Source organism: Theobroma cacao, chromosome 5 (genome assembly GCF_053813885.1).
Source record: "Theobroma cacao isolate CCN51 chromosome 5, ASM5381388v1, whole genome shotgun sequence".
NCBI lineage: Eukaryota > Viridiplantae > Streptophyta > Magnoliopsida > Malvales > Malvaceae > Theobroma > Theobroma cacao.
The window spans coordinates 2,096,201-2,118,851 of record NC_142643.1 but is presented as its reverse complement, the minus strand read 5'-3'; the positions used below and the strand labels follow the sequence as shown (position 1 = coordinate 2,118,851).

General features: G+C 33.8%; 3 protein-coding genes across 5 annotated transcripts; 2 read left to right on the top strand and 1 right to left on the bottom strand.

Annotated features, from left to right (window-relative positions):
• Positions 1–138: 138 nt before the first annotated feature.
• On the bottom strand, positions 139–8,038 carry LOC18597805 (Acyl-CoA N-acyltransferase with RING/FYVE/PHD-type zinc finger domain-containing protein). 2 transcript variants are annotated; one of them, XM_007027030.3, is made up of 20 exons: positions 7,703–8,038; positions 6,737–7,601; positions 6,567–6,635; positions 6,266–6,464; positions 5,342–5,423; positions 4,705–4,779; positions 4,421–4,489; positions 4,254–4,335; positions 4,116–4,175; positions 3,975–4,027; positions 3,730–3,896; positions 3,162–3,330; positions 2,781–2,838; positions 2,631–2,687; positions 2,285–2,533; positions 1,521–1,582; positions 1,191–1,247; positions 971–1,064; positions 576–716; positions 139–489 (listed from the first exon to the last, which is right to left on the bottom strand). In XM_007027030.3, the coding sequence occupies exons 2-20, from the start codon at positions 7,391–7,393 to the stop codon at positions 403–405; spliced, it is 2,487 nt and encodes an 828-aa protein (XP_007027092.3). In that variant the 5' UTR covers positions 7,394–7,601; positions 7,703–8,038; the 3' UTR covers positions 139–402. The 2 variants fall into 2 exon arrangements, with proteins under 2 accessions (XP_007027092.3, XP_007027094.3); XM_007027032.3 differs by having other exon boundaries at positions 4,116–4,172.
• A 6,745-nt stretch (positions 8,039–14,783) lies between these two features.
• LOC18597803 (actin-depolymerizing factor 2-like) lies at positions 14,784–17,053 on the top strand. The gene is made up of 3 exons (XM_007027028.3): positions 14,784–14,939; positions 16,060–16,325; positions 16,417–17,053. The coding sequence occupies exons 1-3, from the start codon at positions 14,937–14,939 to the stop codon at positions 16,565–16,567; spliced, it is 420 nt and encodes a 139-aa protein (XP_007027090.2). The 5' UTR covers positions 14,784–14,936; the 3' UTR covers positions 16,568–17,053.
• A 2,173-nt stretch (positions 17,054–19,226) lies between these two features.
• Positions 19,227–22,649, top strand: MEE40 (Pentatricopeptide repeat (PPR) superfamily protein). Of its 2 annotated transcripts, XM_088806067.1 has the most exons (2): positions 19,227–19,680; positions 19,819–22,649. In XM_088806067.1, exons 1-2 carry the CDS (start codon positions 19,326–19,328, stop codon positions 21,582–21,584), a joined length of 2,121 nt encoding a protein of 706 aa, XP_088662193.1. In that variant the 5' UTR covers positions 19,227–19,325; the 3' UTR covers positions 21,585–22,649. The 2 variants fall into 2 exon arrangements, with proteins under 2 accessions (XP_088662193.1, XP_007027088.3); XM_007027026.3 differs by having other exon boundaries at positions 19,227–22,649.
• Positions 22,650–22,651: the final 2 nt, after the last annotated feature.

The following is a 22,651-nucleotide window of genomic DNA, read 5'->3' as shown; positions in this document are numbered from 1 at the left end:
TCATCCTTTTTTGTTTTTCTTCGGTTTTCCATTTTAGAAAGAGAAGCACGAAGACATTTTTAAAAAATTATTCTTTTTTTTTTTTATCATTTTCACATATTAAAAAAGCTTTTAAAAAAATACCAAAAGAAAAACGGATATAAAACTTTTCTTGCCTCACGCACGCTTAAAGTCAGCATGCTGCATGCAATGCCTTTGTTTGATTTGATTGCGGTCAATGTTCCCGCCGAGTCCCCTACCAAATCGTTCACTTTTTTAAGTTCTAGTTTGTACGACTAACAAATTAAACTGGAAATAAAGGGAAACTTTTTCCCACCGATTATACAAAAGGAGGGAAAAGCAAATGTAACTAATGCCAGGTCCGGTTGTTCTGATGAGAGGTTACTGGCAAGATGAATGGAGTCATTCTGCCATCGGCGGCACCTTTTTCTCGAGCATGGATGTTCCCTTGAAGATCGTCAACTGGAGCTGCTTTTGGTACTCGAACAACTGAACATAAAATTAAGTTTACAATGGTTAACTCTCTCTTGTTTAATATTTGGTACGAACAGGTAAAGGGTTTAGAATGCACTTACTTGCTGCTCACTCATCTTTGTAAAGCCGAATTTCTTTGTCCAGATTGACAAAGCTTCCTCAGCTGCAGGGAGCACCAGGTTTTCCACATTCAGGGAACTTAGTAACCTCTCAATACAAGCAAATAATGCCTGGAAATATCCCTATGGCAAAGATCAAAGATGATAAGTTAGCATGGGTCGACATTGGCATTGCATTGTGCTTAGAACAGAACAAAATCGACAAACTAAGCGAGAGTGTAGCAGTGTTGGTGGTCCATATTTAAGCATTTTAAGGTGACAAATTAGTAAAAGTTGAATATAGAATTGCATTGAACTTCAAACAGACTAGAAGAGGAGGATTAAAGTTGGCAGCAGCAACACAGCATATTCTTAGTCCAATCTGTTAAAGCACTTACTTTTCCTTGATGTTCTCTACTTGTAGCCACTATAGGGAGCTCAGCAACCTCCTGACCAAATATCCTAAGAAGACCAGCTGATACAACAACAGACCTGTGCATGGATTATATGCACCTTGAATAAATTGATACAGCAATCAAATAATAGAGTGAAAACAAGACAAGAACACCTTGCAACCCCATCCTCCATGAGAGAGAGAGAGAGAGAGAGAGAGTATACCTTACAATCAAAACCACACAATACATTCCGCCAAACTCTTGTCCAGATATATTTCTCCTAAAAAAAGTTCAAGGAATCATCAGATCCAGTCAGAATAAACCAGACTACTTGTAAACTATTTCTCTTGACATTGTTAGCGATCACATTGAGGTGCAAAAATTTTGATAAATCAAGCAAAATGTCCTTTTAACTACGTATAGATATAAACATTTTCTTGAGAACACTTTTTCTGATCATAAGGAGGTTTTTCAAATTTTCTTTGAAGGCAAAAAAGAAAGTAAAACAGTGGAACAATCTAAATGGTAGGAGGGGGGAAGAATCAGTATGTACCCATAAACCATGACAGGAATCAAATCACGACCAGATTTTGCAACAATGGGATCAAAACATTCCTGTCAAAAAGGAAGTGCAAACCTTGAGCAGACAGGCAATTGCTAAATACAACAGAAATAAATAAAATATCTGCAGGATAATCAATCATCTAAAGGCAGCTAGTATATATATGTACGTATATTCACAAAAATCCCATGGAAAAAACAAATACTTCTGACTGTAATCAAATTCAGTTCCAAATTAATTTATCTTTTAGGCTTTACCTCAAGTGCACTTCTAATGATTTGGACAGATGGGTTTTCATCAATTTGATCAGAGAAGTACAATTTTTCTTTTATTAAGCTAGGTGTTAATACTATCCATCAGCCATCAATTATACATGCACAAAAATGTATAAGCAATCCTACTCTCCAAGATTCATGATTTCTTTGTACCCCAACCTCCTCTATTGTATGCTTAAGAAGTTCAACTGCTTTAATTAAAACTATAAGCTGAAATGTGGATAAAGGCATATGCAAATAGCAGTCCTGCAAACATGTCTGTGAACCCATCTGTATTCACTCCAAGAACAAGTTCCCTTTATACATTGTTCAAAAGTCATAACAACTCAATGCCCTGAGCTCAGATCAAATTACAAATTGTAAAGTTTCATTAACATGCATCATCATACACACCAAACTCCCAGTTATGACCAAAAAGTTTGGTCAAAAAGTAACATATACAATGAAAGCTAATATGTTTCATATCAGAAAAAAACTTACTCGGAATATTGCAGCTGCACTAGATAGTAATGGCAGATGTTCAGGATAACGGCTTTTTCCACTCATTATTCGCCATTGAACACAATCTATGGCTCCATCAATAAATAATCCTTTTTCTAAATGCTTCCTTCTGATTATATCTGAGAACGAAGTAGGAATTATTTGCACCCCATTGGAAACAGAACTCTGGAGAACCTCATAAATCATGTTGCAGTCATCACAACAGAACCATTTATCCTTGGGAATTTCCTGTTGTGCAGAGCAAAAACATAAAAAAAAAAAAATTAAACACCTCAACTAGAATGTATTTGTTAATAATTAATCTGCCAGAACATTTCAGACTTACTTTCAAATCACATCGTCCACTATCCCGCAGGCAACCAACATGAAACTCCTTCTCACACTAAGAAAGGACAAAAAAAAAAAAAAGACAAATAATGTTACACCAAAAGAAATGCTTGCTTCAACAGAAATAGGATTGGTAAACTGCACATACTTGGTCACAGAGAATAACTGTTCGATCATTGAACTCAGAGGCATTAAAGTCAAAGGCCCTGACAAAAAATAATAATAATCATCTCATAACACGTATATCAGTAACAGATATGACTAAAAGCAGTAAACATGTAAGAAATCCATAAATGAAATGGAAAAAGAAAAACCAGGAACAAGAAAATCCAAATAAGAAACTATCAAGAGAGTATTGACTCATAAAAAGCCCCTCCATCAACAATTCCAGCATGCCACTGTGCGATAAATAATTACAAAAATATAGATGGAAGAATTTACTCACACATCCAAGCTCATATTTTAATATATTGGTATGCTCAGGAACAGAATAAGCTGGAACCAAATTAAAAAATCCAGAGGCACCAACCTGCAAATTGCACAGCCACCAATTTCAAATTCTGGTGCTTTAACAACTCGTTTCAATCGTATCAGGATTGGTCTTGCTCCTGAAACAGCTTTTCTACCAGGACCATGTCCATCTGCACAATTTGCACAATGCCAGTCGCCTTCAGGAAGGTGCTGTAAATTCAAACAAGCTGCAACAAAGACATTCAATGGAATTAATGATGAAAGAAAACCTAACTCCAAAAAGAAAAATCAGGACACAACATACAGATTTCAGTATCAAACATATTTTTACAACTAAGATGTGAAATGACAATAAGTTAAGCTGACATTTACATCCACCATTTTATTATTTGAAAATAATTCATAGAAAGACAATCATGATTATCTTTCGGCATGAATGCACAAAGCCAACTAGAGCTTCAAATCCTGAGTCACATGCAATGTGTAGTAAATGAACTGGTTACATGAAGTATCATGAAAAACATAGAAGTAAGTATGTAGGCCAGCCAGTATCAAATTTTTGTAACATCAACTGTAAATCAAGTACCTATTTAAACAAAAAAAAGGGCTGAAAAAAAATTACACACCTGGATGAAAAGCCTGAGGGCATTCACAACAAAGAAGCAGATCTCCAGCATCTCCACATAGTGCACACATATCATCACTGTAACCAGTTGTAATGCGCTGCCCGTTTGCCAATGACAACGCTATATCATGAAGTGTCACTCCATTAGATGTATAGATGTGACGATACCTGTGAAAAGAAACACAATTAACAAAGAATCACTCAAAACATACTAGGGAAAGATCAAATTTTGTAAAGACCACTCACGGTTGTCTCCTGGCAGCCATTCCAGCATGTGCTTCAAACTGTGAAGGGCTAAGCTGCTCACACCAAAACAAATAAAAGAAAAGAAAAACATAGATGAGAGAGGTGACCTAGCATCAAATTGATAATAAATTAGAAACTTACCTCTTTCAAACAACAGCCGCAGACTATACCATTTCCCTGCTTGTAGCCTTCAAGTAACTTCTGAAAAGAAAACTTGCTGTCACTAAGAGGCATAAATTATTGCCAATGAACCATTTTATTTCCTAAAAAACATCACACCTGTCCTTTGATAAAGTAAGCCAATTCAGCCCCATCTGGAAGTCCTTGCGGCATAAAAAGCAACCGGTGTAAATCATTATCCCTGCCAACGATTTAAAGAAATTCCAGCTTAATTCAGGCAGATCTATAATTTACATAGAGAGGGAGCACAATATGCCACAGCATACCTTTTCTTCGTCACCCCTTCAGCAGTTCTCTTTTGTTGCAAGACTGAGCTAGAAACGCACAAGTTAGGCCTATAAAAAAGGTAGAATGTTAGCGAAGTGTGGAAAAGTAAAAGGACAAAAGAACCCGTTTAATGAGAAATGTAGAATGCTCTAATAACATGCATCACCAAAAGCGGAAGAAACCACGTAGGAAAGCTACATAGACACTATACAGGGAGGAGTGCAAGAGAACAAACTTTTTCAGAATGTTTTTCCACTCTTCCACAGTCTCCATAAATACTTACTGTCTAACAGGGTTATTCTGCATTAAAGCACTTGAAATTGGCCCCATCCTTTCTCCTACAGATTTACCGAAGCATCTGAAAGTTCAAATAAATATCATTATCATTAGAAATTTGATCATCAAAGAACAAGACCAAAAATCACCATTCAAACACAAAAACTAACAATTCTCAAAAGCATTTTTGGGAAAAGAACAGAAAATAAAGCTTCTTTGGTCATATAGAACAGCCCTCCTCAAGATTAGTATTAATCATGCAACTTTTGTAAATTAGTCAAAAAAAAAAAGTTCTCTCCAACAACTCCTATGAGAACTAAATCAAAAAAGCAAACGTGACATTCAAATGCTAGATTCAATTCCACTAAGCACCAAGGATAAAACCAACAGAGTACAATCCTATCCAGATTGAAACCCAAGAAAATGGATTCAATGAAACCTGTCATCAGATAAGGATATGAAGAAAAAATTTTCAAAAGTTGAAACACGCAGGTAATAGTAATAGAAGTCACCAAAAAACTTAAGATCGCTTTTGGATTCAATAAACCTGTCATCAGATAAGGATACTGAAGGAAAAATTTTTAAAAGTTGAAACAAGCAGGTAATAGAAATAGAAGTCACCAAAAAACTTGAGATCGCTTTACCTTCGAGAATTAGGCAAACTAGAAAACTTCATGTTATATTTCTTCTCTGCTTCAACCTTTCCGTTACTTTGCTGAAGACTAGCTGCAGAACATAACACTATGTCAAAACCTGAACAATAGGGAGAGGAAAAAAAAGTGGCTGTATTCTGGCAGGGTAGAAAATCAGGTTTTCCTTCCTGTAAGCAGGTTGACAATATCTCTACTAATATTCCTGGAAAAGCTGATTTGAGATCTAACTCTAAAACTCCGCCCTGACTTCCAACACAATGAGATTGCAGAAAGGGGGAAAGAGAATCAAGTTTTCTTATAGCACAACTACATGTGAGAGGGCAGAAGAGTCTGCGTTGTTTCTTTAATTCTCGCAACCACTGCTTAAGTGGGCCACTCTTACTTACCTTCTCTGCTTAAACTTTACACATGCCAACCGGATCTGACGGCAGTTACCTCAAATGTAATTGCTGTCCTCTGATTTAGTCTATATCCAGACATTTCTTTCCCAATTAGAGTTAATTTCCATTATTGCACTCTCATAAATTTCCATGTTAACGTTTACAAGCATTGGATGTATCGGATAAGCTACTATGTACACGTAAGCAACCTGATCCTAGATACTTATCCTCTTCTATGGTTTTGTGGTCGATTTGCATATCTAGACTTGGAAGCCTGAGACCCTAAATACACTTGCCCATAACATGTAAGGGAAGCAACCTCAAGTAAAATGGCTGTCCTCTAATTCAATCCTCATCTTTCTGTTTCTTCTATTTTCAGAAGAATTTGCAGTGTATCAAATAAGCAGTATTTCAAGAAAAAAAAAAAAAGAATTACAAATCCATTCAAGAAATCGAAAAGACCTGATATACTGTATGAGGTAGAACTACACCCAACCAAGACAAACCCCTTCAAAGCATTAACAGAAATTATTACCTTTCCAATCCTGAAAGGACTCCTCGTTTATAGATGAACCAGCAACATCTTTTATCACTTCATCCAGACTGCTGACTGGAGCATTCTTTAGTTCTTGAATAATATTATATATTGGCTTTCCATTTTCCAAGAATATGTGATTATTTGGATGCCTAGTTTTGGCACCGGCATGCTGCTCAAACTCATGAGCACTGAGCACCTACTCACACACCACACAACCATTCAGCTAAAAAAAAACTACATAACAAGCACTAAAAGGAAAAATAATGCGAGTAATAATTAGAACAATTGAGTGACTTACTTTAGAGAAATTACAAAATGAGCACCCACACAAATATCCACCCGCATGAACAATTCCATCCAGCACTCTCTGACAATCATAAAATAAATGTTAATAACTTTCATTTATAAATTAACACTTACAAAAACAAAATTAACCTCAATTTAAATTAAAAAAAAAAAACAATTTACCGCCATCGAGATAGAAATATACTTCACTCGGGCTCCATCAAGAATGCCAGTTCCTAACAACTTCTTAACATTTGTAGGGTAGTTACTAGGAACAACCTTCTTAGACATTTTCAATTCCATATTGGGAGCACAAGAATATCGACTACTCCATTCAATTGAACCATTTTCCGGATTCATGCATTCCCCACCAACTGAAACTGACGTTTCATTATCATCCTCCTTCCTTTTGCTAAATTTAAACGTAATTTTCCTAATCCCCGACGAACTCAAATGCTTCGGAATTTCCAATGTAACATGGGAACTCGACACAACACCAGAGGTATCACCAGTTTCAGAACTATCACTGAGAGTCTCCTCGGAGCTCGAATTCCCAGAACACAGAGACGTAACCTCACCGCAACCAACTTGGTTTCTACTGCTTATGTCATAAAAATTAGACGTGTTTTCTTTAGGAGAAACAATTGGATTCGAGACCTCTGATTGAATATCTTCATTCGACACTTCTTTCGATTGTTTTTTGTTAGGGGATGCCTCCGGCTCGGATTGTGGTTCGGGTTCAACAAATTCAAGGTCTCGCTTCAATTCAGGCTTTGTACTATTTACATTCTCCATAATTTCCTCTGTTGAGCTTTCCAAACAAGCTCCTTCTTCTTCCATTCAACAACAATTTCTTTCCCAATTTCTGATAACGATAGCATTCAAAAGTGGAAACACAAAGAAAGTAATGAACCCAACAGTTTCACTATCTATTTATATGCTGAAACTTGAATCCAAATTCGTATTGGAAACTCGAATTTGCACCTCCAAAGCAATGCTAAACCGAGATTCTTCACAATATGCGAGAAAAGGGAAAAAAAAAACCTAACTGCAAAACAAACGAAGAATATATCAATTCAATAACCGCTTAACCGCCATTTGAATATGAAATATAACTTCGCCAAATGGAGATTTAACCGAACACACTACCTATACAAATCCAAGAATCAACGAAAATCTACATAAATCGAAGAATACAGCATGCACGAGGATTGAAAAGCCAGATTTGAAATCTCGCCGATCTGAGATTCGTGGAAAGTTAAAAGAAAAGAAAGAGAGAAAGAAAGAAAAAGAATTATTCAGTTTGGGTTAAAAATAAGCGCGAAAGATTTGGGTTAGGGTTTTTGATTTTTTGTTTTATGTGGAAAGAAAAAATGGAATTTGTAGAGGGAACGTGGAGGGCGGCAAGAAACCAGAAGGAAAAAAAAGCTTGGTTCGCGGTCGAGATTTAACTCTTCACAAGAAATAAAGAAGATAGAGAGTGAGAGAGAAAATAAAAGAAAAAACTGAAAATGTTGCTGACGATATTTGGAAATAACTAGAAGACGAGTGGATGTCTGGTGGGACCTGTGGATAAAAGAACCTATGAGAAACCACCACGTGGTTGACTGTGGGGACTGCCGTGGACACCTGAGACAACATTTCGATGAACTGTCATTTAGAGGACACGTGTGCTGAGATTTTATCCTTAAAACTTAATTGCCTTTAGACGCTAGCAATTGTTATTGGTCGCAGACGGTTTGACGTTTTAATCTTCATTACTACGCTGGGCCTGGACGAAGTCCATTCTTCTTTTCGGGGGCTTCTTCTGCTCAAGTGACTTCGACGATGAACCCCAATTTTGCTTTTGGGCTTTTGATGACTATTTACAAATTATTTATAATTAAATTATTTTAAACATGATTTTTAACTTTAATTTATTATTTTAATTTTCATTGTTACTATACATACTAAATTATTTTTTATTCCAGACTTAGCTTCTAGCCAAATTTTATAATAGTTTCGCACTCATATTATTTATAATTAAATAATCAGGTTCAAAGTTTTACATGTATTAATATTCGAGTTTAGATATGGTTCATATATTAGGTATTAAGTTTTAGTCAAGTTCCTAAAGATATGAATAATTTAATTTTAATTAAGTTCATATTCGTATATCTCAAAATTTATAACTATTTTATATTATTAAATAGTCAGGTTCAAAATTTTACATGTATTGAGCTTTAATGTGTTTCATATATTAGGCATTAATTTTTAATCAAGCTTCGATAAGATATGAATAATTTAATTTTAATTAAGTTCATATTTGAATACCTTACATTATTAAATAGTTGGATTCAAGGTTTTACATGCATTAGCAGTCAAGCTTTAATAAGATTCATATATTAGGTATTAATTTTTAATGAAGTTCCAATAAGATATGAATAATTTAATTTTAATTAAGTTCATATTTGGATACCTTACATTATTAAATAGTTGAGTTTAAGGTTTTACATGTATAAGTAATCAAGTTTGGATATGATTCATATATTAGGCATTATATTTTAGTGAAGTTCCAATAAAATATTAATAATTTAATTTTAATTAGGTTTGTATTCGAATATCTCAAAATTTACAAATACCTGATATCATTAAATAGTCAGATTCAAGATTTTACATGTATTAATAATCGAACATGCATATGATTCATGTATTAGGTATTTAAATTTTACTCAAGTTCCAATAAGATATGAATAATTTAATTTTAGTTAAGTTTATATTTGGATACCTCAAAATTTACTGATATCTTATATTATTAAATAGTCGAGTTCAAGGTTTCACATGTATTAATAATCGAGCTTGGATATGATCCATATATTAAGTATAATTTTTTGATGAAGTTCCAATAAGATATGAATAATTTAATTTTAATTAAGTTAATATTTGGATATATCAAAATTTATAGCTATGTTATATTAATTTTTTTTTTAAAAAGTTTTTATTACTAAGTGTTTGTTTGGTTTTGTTTTTTTTCAGCTTATCTACCTTTTAAAAGTAAAAATCAGGCCAAATATAAATTTTGAGAAGCTCTTAAAAAAATAATTTTTTTAAATAATAAAATAAAAAAAAAGAGCTTTAGGAAAAGCTCTTATGAGGAGCTTTAGGAAAAGCTCCTATAAAGAGCTTTTTCTTCTCTTCTTTAAAAATACAAGAAAGTTTTTATTTTTGTTTCAAAAATATGAACATCTGTTAAAAATAATTATAATATTACACTCTCAAAAGAAAAAAATACCTTCTATGATAATTTTAACAAAAATTATAACTTATAAAAAAACTTATAAAAATAAATTTACTAAATAACTTTAGCTTAATTTTAAAAATTATTATTTTTAATAAAAACTTCATAATAACTTTTAAATTAGAAAAAAATCAAACTAAACAGGCTTTAAGTAACTGTTCGTGAGGTAAAAAATAACCTTATGACCTATTACGTAATAAGAAGCTCTTCATTGCGTTGTACTCTCGTTTTTGCAAGTGCTACTTCACTGTTTGCTTCTCGTAAGACATGTGAAATCTTTCACATTTTAATTTTGTTTTTCAAACTGTCCATATGTATTAGTCACTTTCTCATCCTCCTAGGGGCATTAAAAAGATTATTTGCCCAAGTCACTGCATCATGAGAATCGCTTTCGATATACAAATTAGTTGAGTGACACCATTTCGAGGCTGTAAAAATGATTAACGTCTTTCTAATCATCGATATTTCTATTAGGTTTGAGTCACCTATGCTAATTGATTTGGAGAACATCACCTTTATTGAACTTTTCTCATCACATAAGATTCAGGTAATTCTCGCCTCTCTCATACTTCTAGATGCAGCCCATCGATGTTAAACTTGAACCATCCTTGTGACGGAGCTATCCACTATAGTTTGTGGTCTTGTGGCTTTGCTTTTCTGCGGAATTTTTACATTATTAAATAGTCGAGTTCACAGTTTTAAATGCATTAATAATTGAATTTGAACATGATTCATATATTAATATTAATTTTTAATTAAATTCAATAAGATATGAATAATTTAATTTTAATTAAATTCATATTTGTATATTTCATAATTTACATATATCTTATTGCGTTATCATTTTTAAAAAAAATATTTGATCCACCTAATAAATTCCATTTACAAAAGAGAAGAGAGCCATTCATTAGTATACGGAAAATCCTTCATTTAATGCACGGAGGAAATTTCCAACAATCAACGAGAGATGCTTTGAAACTCTTTTTTTTTTTTTTCTTAAAAAAAAAATTATTAACAGAAGAGATGCTCTTGGGGCAGATTAGCAGAACCTCCACTGTTCTTAAAGGATTTTAACACTTTAAGTTTTGGGTCAGGTGCACTTCACATGGGAAAGATTTGCTCATTAAAATGAAGAATCTAACATTATGTTGAACAAGTACATTATGTTCTACATGAATACATGCATCTATTTCTGGCACTTAGTAAATATTTATACCCAAAAGACAAACCAATTCCAACCCAAGACTTCATTAATTTATGTTGTTACTTCTCAATAAATTCGAAGTGCATGAAAATTAATTCATTTTCCCTTTTTGCATATCTGTACATTATAAGATGGGTAACCTTCATTTATATTTTTTATGATTTTAATTTTTTTTAATGATATTTTTGTAATTTCTTTTTTCTCAATATTGAAATCAAATACAAATCGAAAGTGATGGCGGAAATGACAATCGCCATCTCTTAATCTTTATTTTTTAATATGTATATAATTTGATATATATAGATCGATAATCTTACATAATTACCATTTAACTACTTTTCATGCAAAATTTTAAGTTCATGTAAAATTATGGGTCCGCACAAAATCTTGGGTCCACATAAAATTTTGGGTCCACCACTTCATGAAATAATAACTGACATTGGGTCCGCTACTATATGAAACAATAACTGACATTTTAATTAATTAATCATGAGTTATAAAAATTTTAGTCGAGTTTGATTGAACACAATAAAAAAATAAAAATTTATTTGAATTTTTTTAAGTATCATGTGACATAAAATTAATATAAATAACAACATGTGTTTATATCATTTGTTGGTTGGTATGAAATTTTTGGTAAGTAATTATTTGTTAGAATCAAAAATTGGCGTTGTAGTGATGCAAGATAATTTTGCCATATATAGAACCCACACAATTCCTAGTTTACTAACGCCTCCTCTTTATATAACGAATCAAAGTTTTAGTCAAGAGTGTACCAACGAGAAATCACAGCTCCACTTCTCTTTTCTTCCCATTACAAACTTTCATAATCTTTCTGCTTGATCTTTTGCCGAGAGAAACATGTCTCAGAGACCCAACCGCCACCAAAGGAAGCCATCGCAAAGCGTTTTCGTGTCCTTCGAGGACCTGTCGGCTCCCCTATCTGATAATGCAACAGATAATAAGCTTCCTGCACCACCCACCAACCAAGCGCCACCTTCCCTGACTGTTCGTGCCCGTGCCCTACCTCCTCCTCCTCCGACTGCAGCCCCGGCACCGGCGGAGACCAAGGAAAATGTAGCCAAAGACGACAATGAACCCAAAAACGCTGCAAGTTGAACCAATGTATAAGAATAAAACGCTACAAGTTGAACCATGTTATAAGAATAAGTTATCTTTAAGTATTTGATCGGGTAGTCGTTTTGCTTTATTTTTGTTTTTGTGTTATGTGGATCCGTTGTACTACATTGAAAGAAGAAACTTGTTCATAAGTTTCATATATTCATGTTAAAATCAACCATTTTGATGTGGTTACAATGGAAATTTATTATTCCCTATCCTAATTTACTTGATTCGAGTTTCAATTTTTAATTATTTTTTTATTTGATTAAGATAATAGATCGATTATAATAAATACGTGATCGATTATATAAATATCATTATCATTATTAAATCTAATTTCAAACGATTTGTCAATATGTTAAATATAATGTTAAAACCGTTACTTTACGATCACAAACAAATCGATCGATCAAAGTTTAATAAATAAAAATCGATATTGTTTTTCTAGTTCACTCATACAATCGAGTTTCCAAATACATTGGTAACTTAAATTCCAAATTGTTCATTGTATTATTATCAACTTTTTAATTAATTTTTTTAATGAAGAAGAAGAATTTTAATTCCGAACTAGTACTTAAGATTTCTGACTGACGAAATTTTCAATTCCAATGCCTCCTTTGGTACATTGTAATTGCCATGTGCATGTCATGTGACATGTGCTTACGCTCTATTTATGGTAAAGGGGAGTCCCGACCCCGTGTCTGGTGCTGAGGCAATCTAAAAAACCTTTTTAAAATGCTCGACAATTTTAAGCCCTCCGTTGTCTTGTCCCAGCGTTGCCTACTTTTGATTTCCGAGGGCTAAACTGTTATCAAAAATACCTCTTAAATAACCTTCCTTTTGAGCCAACTTGTCCACCTAATTTTCCAGCTATTCTTTCCTATATTTGGGTCAACAAAGGCGACTTGCCTTAACAACTTTTTATTTTGTCTTAAAGACACTTTTATTATACTTAAATTTTTAAAGTATCTCTAATTAATAATAAGTAAAAGGATTTTTTTTGTGAGGTTTATTTATCACGATTTTAATAAAAATTTACGAAAGGGGAAAAAAATTATATATTCATTCATCAAAATAATTGATAATAATAATAATAATTAGGTGTTTTAGTAATAAAACGCTTGCTATTTTGTCTTTTGAGCAAAAAGGATAGAACGCGTGGAAAAGAGCAGAATGAGGCTGCCAATTATGAAAAAATTTCAAATAAAGAAAATATGGTAAGAGGGGAGGAGGTAGCGTTGGATTGACGCAGAAAAAGGGAAGGGGGGAGAGAATCTTTTAATGGGAGTGGAGCGGTGGACCCGACCCAGGTGTTCGTGACGATTTCCACATTGGCTTAGAGAGATGGGTTTGAGCTTGCTTAATTGTAAGTATACAGAAGTTGCCATTATTAGTCCAACACCTTAATAATATTCAACGAAGCAACAAATTTCTCTAATTCTCTATTCGCGTACCAGCTAGCTTGGCTTAGAAGTCAGAACAAAAGCCAAACCTTCACTGCTACGAGTTAATTGAATATACACAATTTAATAATATTTTATTTTTATTTTTTTTTATCAATAGAAGCTTTCAATGCTTTATTTGAGAGAAAAAGACTAGACTTTTTTAATGCATTGTTAGAATTTTGTTTGGTTAATATTGAAAACAAGTTTTTTTTATCAATGTTGCAACTTTTTCATTTGAGATTTGTTTGATAAATCATTTAAAAATTTTGAATAATATATTTGAAAATTTATTTTAAAAGTTATTTAATGCATTTAGTCAATTTTATTTAATTATATTAAATTTTAGATATAATACCTAAAATTTTTTAAATTATTAAAATTTTTTTATTATATTCAATTAAACTTTTATAATTTTATTTTAAATCAAATAAATTTTTATATTTATATTTTAAATAAAATAAATCATTATACTTTTATTTTAACTTATTCAAAATGTCACTTATGATTATATGTCACACGACGCTAACGTTTTATTGTGATATATTATAATGGATGATGATATAATTATGTGATATTTTTTATTATTTACATTAACGTTATGTAAACATCAAGTGAGTATAAAATAACAAATGATTAGTATTAAATTTTAATTTATCAAACAACCTTGATTAGTATTAAATTTAAATTATTAATTAATTATGAGAATTTTAATTTATCTCTAAATTAATAACAAATAATAATAGTTTATTATAATTTTAATATTTCATTGTATAAATATCGAAAGATTATATGAATAGAACTAACAGTTTTTATTGTTATTTTAACTCATCAGTTCTTTTTTTAAATCAATAAATAAACAAATTTTAAACATAAAAGGTACTTTCATTATCAATTTTTGTCTAATGATTATTATAATGTATAAAATAAGCTATGAGAAATAAATTTTATTTCAGACAAAAATGAACAGAAGAAGCCGCGAAAATCAGCCGAGTGAAACGAAGCCGCCAATTTGCAAAGCTCAAGCGCAGCCCGTGGTATACAGTGCTTAATCATGATCACGACACAAAACCAAACAAAACGTGCCCACTATAAACCGTACCCGACGTGGCAGCACCCAATTAGATACAGAATGTTTCGTGGGCTAACTTAGCATACAATAAAACCAGGATATTAATTCTCCGCCGGGCAGAGTCACCGAAATAAAAGGACCTTTTAACATCCCCTTCCTTCCCCCTCGTCATCGGAGGAGCTCTCTTTCTATCTACATTTTCTCCTCCTCTTCTTCCTCCGTCGATCGCGATCCCCTATCGTCGTTTCCAAACAAACCGAAAAGAGATGGTAATGTTTCTGCTGCGTCGTTTTGGTTTTAAATAATTTCTCCATGAAATAATCTCTTGATTTTATTGTCTAATTTCTTAGAATCCTAGTGGATCGTCACTTTTTGTTGATTTTTCTTTACTAAATATGTTGTTTGATTGGTTGATTATCTCTTTGTTGAAGCTTTGATGCTAGCAATATTTGTGGAATTTTCCTGCATCAACTCGACTGATTTTATCTGTTATTTATTTAGTTCTTTTTTTGAGGTTCTAGATCGTAGGATTTATAATCTGCAATTTGTGGTTTGATGCTGTGGATTTTAGTGATTTGATTTTATTTATATGGAATTAGCTTTACTTAATTTGTGCTGAAATGGAACTGTCACTGATCTAGCTTCCAGCGTATTTAGCCATTGGATTCTGCTGGATTTTCAGTTAATCTAATATGTTTTGATATCTGTTTTAAGGTCATATGATTTTCAATTATTTTTGTTTCTTGGCTACTGATTTTTAAATTGTTTAATAATTAATATGTTGATTCAATCTGTCTGCGCATTTAATTTGGATCCTTGTAATTTTTGTTTGTTGTTATTTCTGTCTCCATTCCCTTATTATTTTTTTCCCAATTACAGGAAAAACGAACAAAAAAGTCAAGGAAATCTTAGTCTTTGTAATCCACGGTTAAAATGTTGTTTGTCCAAAACATAAACTATGGTCGGGAGCAATAAACTTTGACACTCCATGGCTGAGCCTAAACAGCTGTTTTATTTATTTTAATTAGGTTGTTCTCAAGACAATGTAAGAATGAGCCCAATATGCTTCTGTATCTTAAAGCGATGTTGTTGCTACACCATGTTTTGCCAACATAGGAGGCAGCTGAAATAGATCATGTTAGAATCTAGTGTAAAGGGTATTGAAGTGCGCGTTGTTGTTCTGTGGTGTTATCCTCCACTTTGTTAGGGCCAAATTATGCTGATTGAGAGTGAGAGACTAGTTGATGATGGTTTCATTTTGATTTTTCTTCTTTTTATTCCTTTTTAGGATAAATGTTGATGTTTCAGGTGTATCCAGTTGATATAATGAAACATTGAAATTGCCTCAGATATTTGATGTTTTGTCATGTGATGTTGTCTTATTCTCAGGCCAATGCAGCATCAGGAATGGCTGTGCACGATGAGTGCAAGTTGAAGTTTTTGGAGCTTAAGGCAAAAAGGACCTACCGCTTCATCGTTTTCAAAATTGAGGAGAAGCAGAAGCAAGTTATTGTTGAGAAGCTTGGTGAGCCAGCCCAGAGCTACGAGGATTTTGCTAAAAGTCTTCCTGCTGATGAATGTCGATATGCTGTGTATGATTTTGATTTTCTAACGCCAGAGAATGTCCAAAAGAGCAGGATTTTTTTCATTGCATGGTACTGCAAGTTTCTTGATCTTCTGAATTATCTTTACTGCCTGGTATTTTGTTGTTGCCCTTTGTACTTATTACATTGTTGTCCTGTGAAGGTCTCCTGATACATCAAGGGTCAGGAGTAAGATGATATATGCTAGCTCCAAAGACAGATTCAAGAGAGAACTGGATGGAATTCAGGTGGAATTGCAAGCAACAGATCCAACTGAGATGGGTCTTGATGTTATCAAAAGCCGTGCTAGCTGAGTATGGAGCTTTTAGGCCTTGCAATGGGGGCTTCCTCCATTTGTCTTTTACTTGAGTGAAATGTTTATAGGTTGTGGAATGGTGAACTTGGAGAATTATGACACAAATTTCCAAGTATTGCCATAGGCTTTTATTAGTCTCGAAGATAAACCTGTGCTTTCGGGTATATGTGATTTGTTATCTATAGACCTTATGTGTTGAGTGCCTTTGTGTAGTCTTATCTCTTCAAGCTAATATGTAACTGTTTGTGAGGGGTTAGACAACACCTTTAGTTCATTTTCAAGTTTTTTGGAATATTGACCCTCGTCAATTTATTTTGGAGTGTTAAAGGGCATGCTTTCATGGCTTTCGAGTCACTGAAATTTTGCCGTTCTGTATGACTTTAGATTAATGTGTTCGGAGGACCGATTATGGTTCTTGCAAACATATTTTGTACAAGTTCTACATTTTACTCTATCAAACTTCTTGGATCCTGATGAAACTAAATCCATGTTTTTGCTTATTGGTAGACTGAATTTGTGAATTGATGTGGCTGAAGGGGCTTGGCATATAAAGGTAATTTGTCTACAGAGCTTTACCAACTACTTTTGGCTGTTTATAAGAGAGTTGGCCAAATGATTGGATGGCAACTTGTTCTTTAGTAATGATGCTTATCATGTTCAACTATTTCTCTCGTTTGACTTGTTGAGGGTCGGTTGTTTGGTTGTGAACCTAGGTAATGGATTGCTGTCGATATCTGTTTAGTTGCTTTTAGTCCTCAGGTTGAACCTTGCTGTCTTAAAATGATTTTATTTTGGTCTAATGTTGTGATAGGACCCAGGGTTTTGGAATGAAGAAAGAAAATATTATCAATCGTGTAAAACTTTAAAAAGGATAGTGATATGGCAATGTTTGATGTTCATCCCTGGTGCATCATGAGAGACTTGGGTGAACGTAGTTTTGGATCTCCTCGAGTTGCAGACTTATGGGCTGTTTAATTGGTGGAAACGGGACTAACGACTGCTTTATTATGTCTGTTCTTTTTAAGTAAGCACTACATTTTCCCAATATTCATCTATGGACGTCTGGTGGGACTGTTTACATAATGCCTGGGCCTTTAAATTCTTTCCAGGATCATGCGTTTCTTGCTGTAAACCTGCCAGCGTGAACACTTGCCTAACTGTCTAAGCCTAGGGCCGGGTGTGATTGAGCCGAGCTTAGCTTATACAGTGTCAGCCCAATTAAAATATTCAAGGTCGAGCTCGACTCAATTAAAAAAATTCAAGACTCGAGCTTGTTATTTGTAAAGATATCAATGAGTAGCGTATTCGTTAACTTTGATATATTTAAATCTGATTAGTAAATAAAATATCTGAATCTTATAATTATTTAAATATTTTTTAAATTTACTACTCTAACTCGAATTTTAATATATATTCACTACTCGATAATTATCTGAACCTGTTTAAAAACTCGGATTATGTAAAAAAACTATTAATATGCTCTTCATGGATACCTAATTACTCAAACACGAATTCGTACAAGTATTTATATACAATAATATTTTCATTCATATTTCATATAATTCATTAATAATTAAATTTATAAAAACACAAATAATAAAAATTAAATTTAAATAATTAAAAATAAATATCTCAAATATCAACTTAAATAATCAAAAACAAATATCCAAACAACAATTTAAACAACATTACAAGTTTAATTAACAATATGGGTTTGTTATTAATTATATGAAATTAAAAAAAAAACTAGGTACCAAAACTGTTTTAATCTCACAATTTTTTAAAGTATATATTTCATAAGTTTATATAAATAAAGGTATATATATTATAATTAATAATATTATAAGTTTTAATTTTTGTAACATTAATATAAAATAGAAAGTAAATATTTTTATATATTTAAAAAATATATACTAAAAGTATATATAATAATAATAATTATTATATTTTTTATAAATTAATACAATAAATAGAGTATATGTATTAAAAGATATTATAAATAAATTAATTAATAATAGTTTCATGAATTAATTTAATTAACAATATAGATTTGTATTTAATTACATAAATTAAAAAAATATAAAATAGTTAAAGTATTGGGCATCCGAACTCGATATAAGTAGTAAAATCACTATCCGAATCTCACTCGAACCTGATTATAAAATATCCTAACTCTATGTAATTGGGTTGAGTGTCCTGTAATAGAATACTCATTGCCATCCCTAATTACTTGTAGTAAAAACTGTTCGAATCAAGTGTTATAAAACTCTAATTTGGTTCTGACACTTTATTTGAGCAACTTTAACTTAATTTGACAATGAACAAATCGAATTGGAGTAGCTCACAAGTAAAGTGACTTGTTGGTAACTCTACACTAACCCACTACTATAGTGCAAGAGGAGGAATGCTTTGTTGTCGAGGCTAAAATTTACGATGGAATCAAACACCAAGCAGGGTATATTTAGTCAATGACTCAATAGTTTAATTTCTGGGCCGGACTTCGGAGTCGAAAAAGAAAAAACAAAGAGAAAAACTAATATAATGGGCTCTTCATTTTGGTATTGGGCCAGATTCCAGAGGCCAAAAAAAATATTTAACCTTCCCCAAACGGCGTCGTTTCTGTTTCCTCTCTCACTCTCCCTGTTTATGGATTGCTTTGTCAGACACGGCAGGAGAAACGACCGCAAATGACTCTCGTCTCCCTCACGAGCTGAAGCTCTCTCTCTCTCTCTCCCTTGAAACACATAAAGGGAAAAATGTCTTCCTCTACATGTTTCAAATGCTACCCTTGGTCTTACTCTCCATCCCTCCCTTTCTTCCAAAAACCCACTTTGTATTTGTCCATCTCCTTCTCATCCACTCAACAAAACCAAACCCAGTTTCCTCTCTCCCACAATTTCACTCCCACTCAACTCCTCAACACCCTCCGCCGCCAAAACGATGAATCCTCTGCTCTTCGCTTATTCGATTGGGCCTCAAAGCAGCCCAATTTCACCCCAAACTTATCCATCTACGAAGAACTCCTCACCAGGCTTGGAAAACACGGCTCCTTTGATTCTATGAAGCATATTCTACAACAAATGAAGCTCTCTGGCTGTGAACTTCGTAGAGGTACATTCCTGATTCTTGTCGAAAGTTATGCCGATTTTGATTTGTACGATGAAATCCTTGACGTTGTTGAGTTGATGGAGAGTGAGTTTGGTTTAAAGTCCGACACCCATTTTTATAATTTCCTTTTGAATGTTCTAGTGGATGGGAATAAGTTAAAGTTAGTAGAAGCTGCTCATAATGGAATGGTTAGTAGAGGGGTGAACCCTGATGTTTCAACTTTCAACATTTTAATTAAGGCTTTATGTAATGCACATCAAATTAGGCCTGCCATTTTAATGATGGAAGAAATGCCTAGTTATGGTTTAAGCCCTGATGAGAAAACGTTTACCACGATAATGCAAGGGTTTATTGATGAAGGTAATTTGGATGGTGCATTGAGGATTAGAGAACAAATGGTGGAAGCCGGACAACAAGTTACTAATGTGACTGTGAATGTTTTGGTACATGGGTTTTGTAAGGAAGGTAGGATTGAGGAGGCGTTGGATTTTATACAGATAATGACGAATGAAGGGTTTTATCCAGATCAATTCACTTTCAATACACTGGTGAATGGTTTGTGTAAGGCAGGTTATGTTAAACATGCTTTGGAGATCATGGATGCGATGCTTCAAGACGGGTTTGATCTGGATATATTTACATACAACTCTTTGATTTCTGGATTGTGTAAAATTGGCGAGATTGAGGAGGCAGTGGAAATTTTAAACCAAATGATATTGAGGGATTGTTCACCAAACACTGTTACGTATAATACCTTGATTAGCACCTTGTGTAAGGAGAACCAAGTTGAAGAAGCCACTGAACTTGCTCGTGTACTAACAAGTAAGGGGATTTTTCCTGATGTTTGCACCTTTAATTCTTTGATACAAGGTCTGTGCCTGACAAGAAATCATAGTATTGCTATGGAACTGTTTGAGGAGATGAAGAACAAAGGGTGCCAACCTGATGAATTTACCTACAATATGTTGATTGATAGCTTGTGTTGTAGAGGGAAACTAGAAGAAGCTTTAAGCCTGCTTAAAGAAATGGAGTCAGGTGGCTGTGCTCGGAATGTTATTACTTATAATACTTTGATTGATGGATTCTGCAAAAACAAGAGGATTCAAGATGCAGAGGAAATCTTTGATGAAATGGAAATTCAAGGGGTTTCAAGAAATTCAGTGACCTATAACACCCTCATTGATGGTCTCTGCAAGAGCAGGAGGGTGGAGGAGGCTGCTCAGCTCATGGACCAGATGCTAATGGAAGGATTGAAGCCTGACAAGTTCACGTACAATTCTCTGCTTACATACTTTTGCAGGGCTGGGGATATTAAAAAGGCTGTGGATATCGTCCAAACCATGACTTCAAATGGGTGTGAACCAGATATTGTCACCTATGGAACCCTGATTGGAGGCCTTTGTAAGGCAGGTAGGGTAGATGTTGCAACAAGAGTCCTTAGAACTGTACAGATGAAAGGGATGGCTTTGACGCCACATGCTTATAACCCTGTTATTCAAGCACTATTTAGACGGAAGAGAACCAATGAAGCTATGAGGCTTTATAGAGAGATGTTGGAGAAGGGTGATCCTCCAGATGCCATATCATATAAGATAGTATTTCGTGGCCTTTGCAATGGTGGAGGACCAATTGGAGAAGCTGTTGATTTTGTAGTCGAGATGATTCAGAAAGGATTTTTACCTGAATTCTCATCATTCTACATGCTGGCTGAAGGACTTTGTTCATTATCTATGGAGGACACCTTAGTAAAGCTCATTGATATGGTAATGGAGAAAGCAAACTGCTCAGACAGCGAGGTTTCCATCATAAGGGGTTTCCTTAGAATTCGTAAATTTCAAGATGCTTTGGCCATTCTTGGAAACATACTGGACAGCAAAAAGCCTAAGAAATCTTTCTCGTTAAGATGAAATTTATCTCCACAAACTGGTAGCAAATGCAGAAGCCTCATTGTTGATTATATAAAGTTGGCGTTCAATGTTATTTCAAGTGCAAGTTCATATCCTTTTGCTGATGGACAAGAATATAATCACAATTTTGACAGAAATTCCGCAGGATGAAATGCTTGTACTCCGGCTTATATCAGTGCATTATGGTACCCTTTGCTTTCTTTTTTCTAGCGCGGAGGAGCAGATTTCCTCTTCCACATTTAATTTCTCAGGCACAGACGCATTGTTCTAATCGACCAGCATGTTTCAGTGTGCAGATACATTGCTCTTTCACCAGAACAGGAATATTTATCTTCTTCTTGACCATGTTATAAAGCAATGCTTAGGATTTTAGTACAGAGTGCATGTTGCACTAGGCATTAATCGCTTTTATTTTCCCTTGTACCGACTGAATTTGAGAAATTTACCAGGTGAGATTTACATATTGTACTCTTCAACAACTAGCGTAAAGCGGATTTTCTGCAAGAACGGCCAAAATTTCCATATAAAATTCGCCTCATGTTAGCTCTTACAACCATTTCCAATTGCAGAAGGGATGCAGGCAGAAACCCAAAGACATAACCATGAATCCAATGGGTAATTATGTTTTGTTGTAAGAGATCAATCATTTTAATAATAAACAAATGCATGATTTGAAACCAAAATTGTCCCCATGTGCATCGTGCCGCTGGACACCCAATCAAAATAAAGAAAAATTCTTCGTGTTCTGCTTCCATCGTCCTCCGTCTTAGCATCAGGTGTCATCACCTTCGATTCATTTGAAGACTTTTGATTCCTTTCGGAAAGATACGAAACAAAATTTATCATAAGAATATTCAGAATCCTTCAACTTTTGCCTTCCTTTTCGTACAGTTCCTCACCAAACGAACGGGCCCTCAGCCAATTACATTAATTAAAAACTCTCCGAGCTGTTTCCATATGTCCTTAACTCCTCAAGCTTCAAGCCGGCACTCTCCCCATTTCTTTTAACCGCACTCTCTTGGATTCTCTCTCGAATTCTAGGGGTTTAAATCGGCTGGAGAAAAATT

Excerpts from the sequence above, each read along its gene's own strand:
- LOC18597805 (XM_007027030.3), bottom strand. The coding sequence starts at position 7,393 with ATGGAAGAAGAAGGAGCTTGTTTGGAAAGCTCAACAGAGGAAATTATG. Across the intron at positions 4,780-5,341 it reads AGTTTGCCTAATTCTCGAAG|ATGCTTCGGTAAATCTGTAG; the intron begins GTAAAGCGATCT and ends TTGAACTTTCAG. Across the intron at positions 4,028-4,115 it reads GCGGCTGTTGTTTGAAAGAG|CTTAGCCCTTCACAGTTTGA; the intron begins GTAAGTTTCTAA and ends TGGTGTGAGCAG.
- LOC18597803 (XM_007027028.3), top strand. Across the intron at positions 16,326-16,416 it reads AGGATTTTTTTCATTGCATG|GTCTCCTGATACATCAAGGG; the intron begins GTACTGCAAGTT and ends TGTCCTGTGAAG.
- MEE40 (XM_007027026.3), top strand. The coding sequence starts at position 19,326 with ATGTCTTCCTCTACATGTTTCAAATGCTACCCTTGGTCTTACTCTCCA.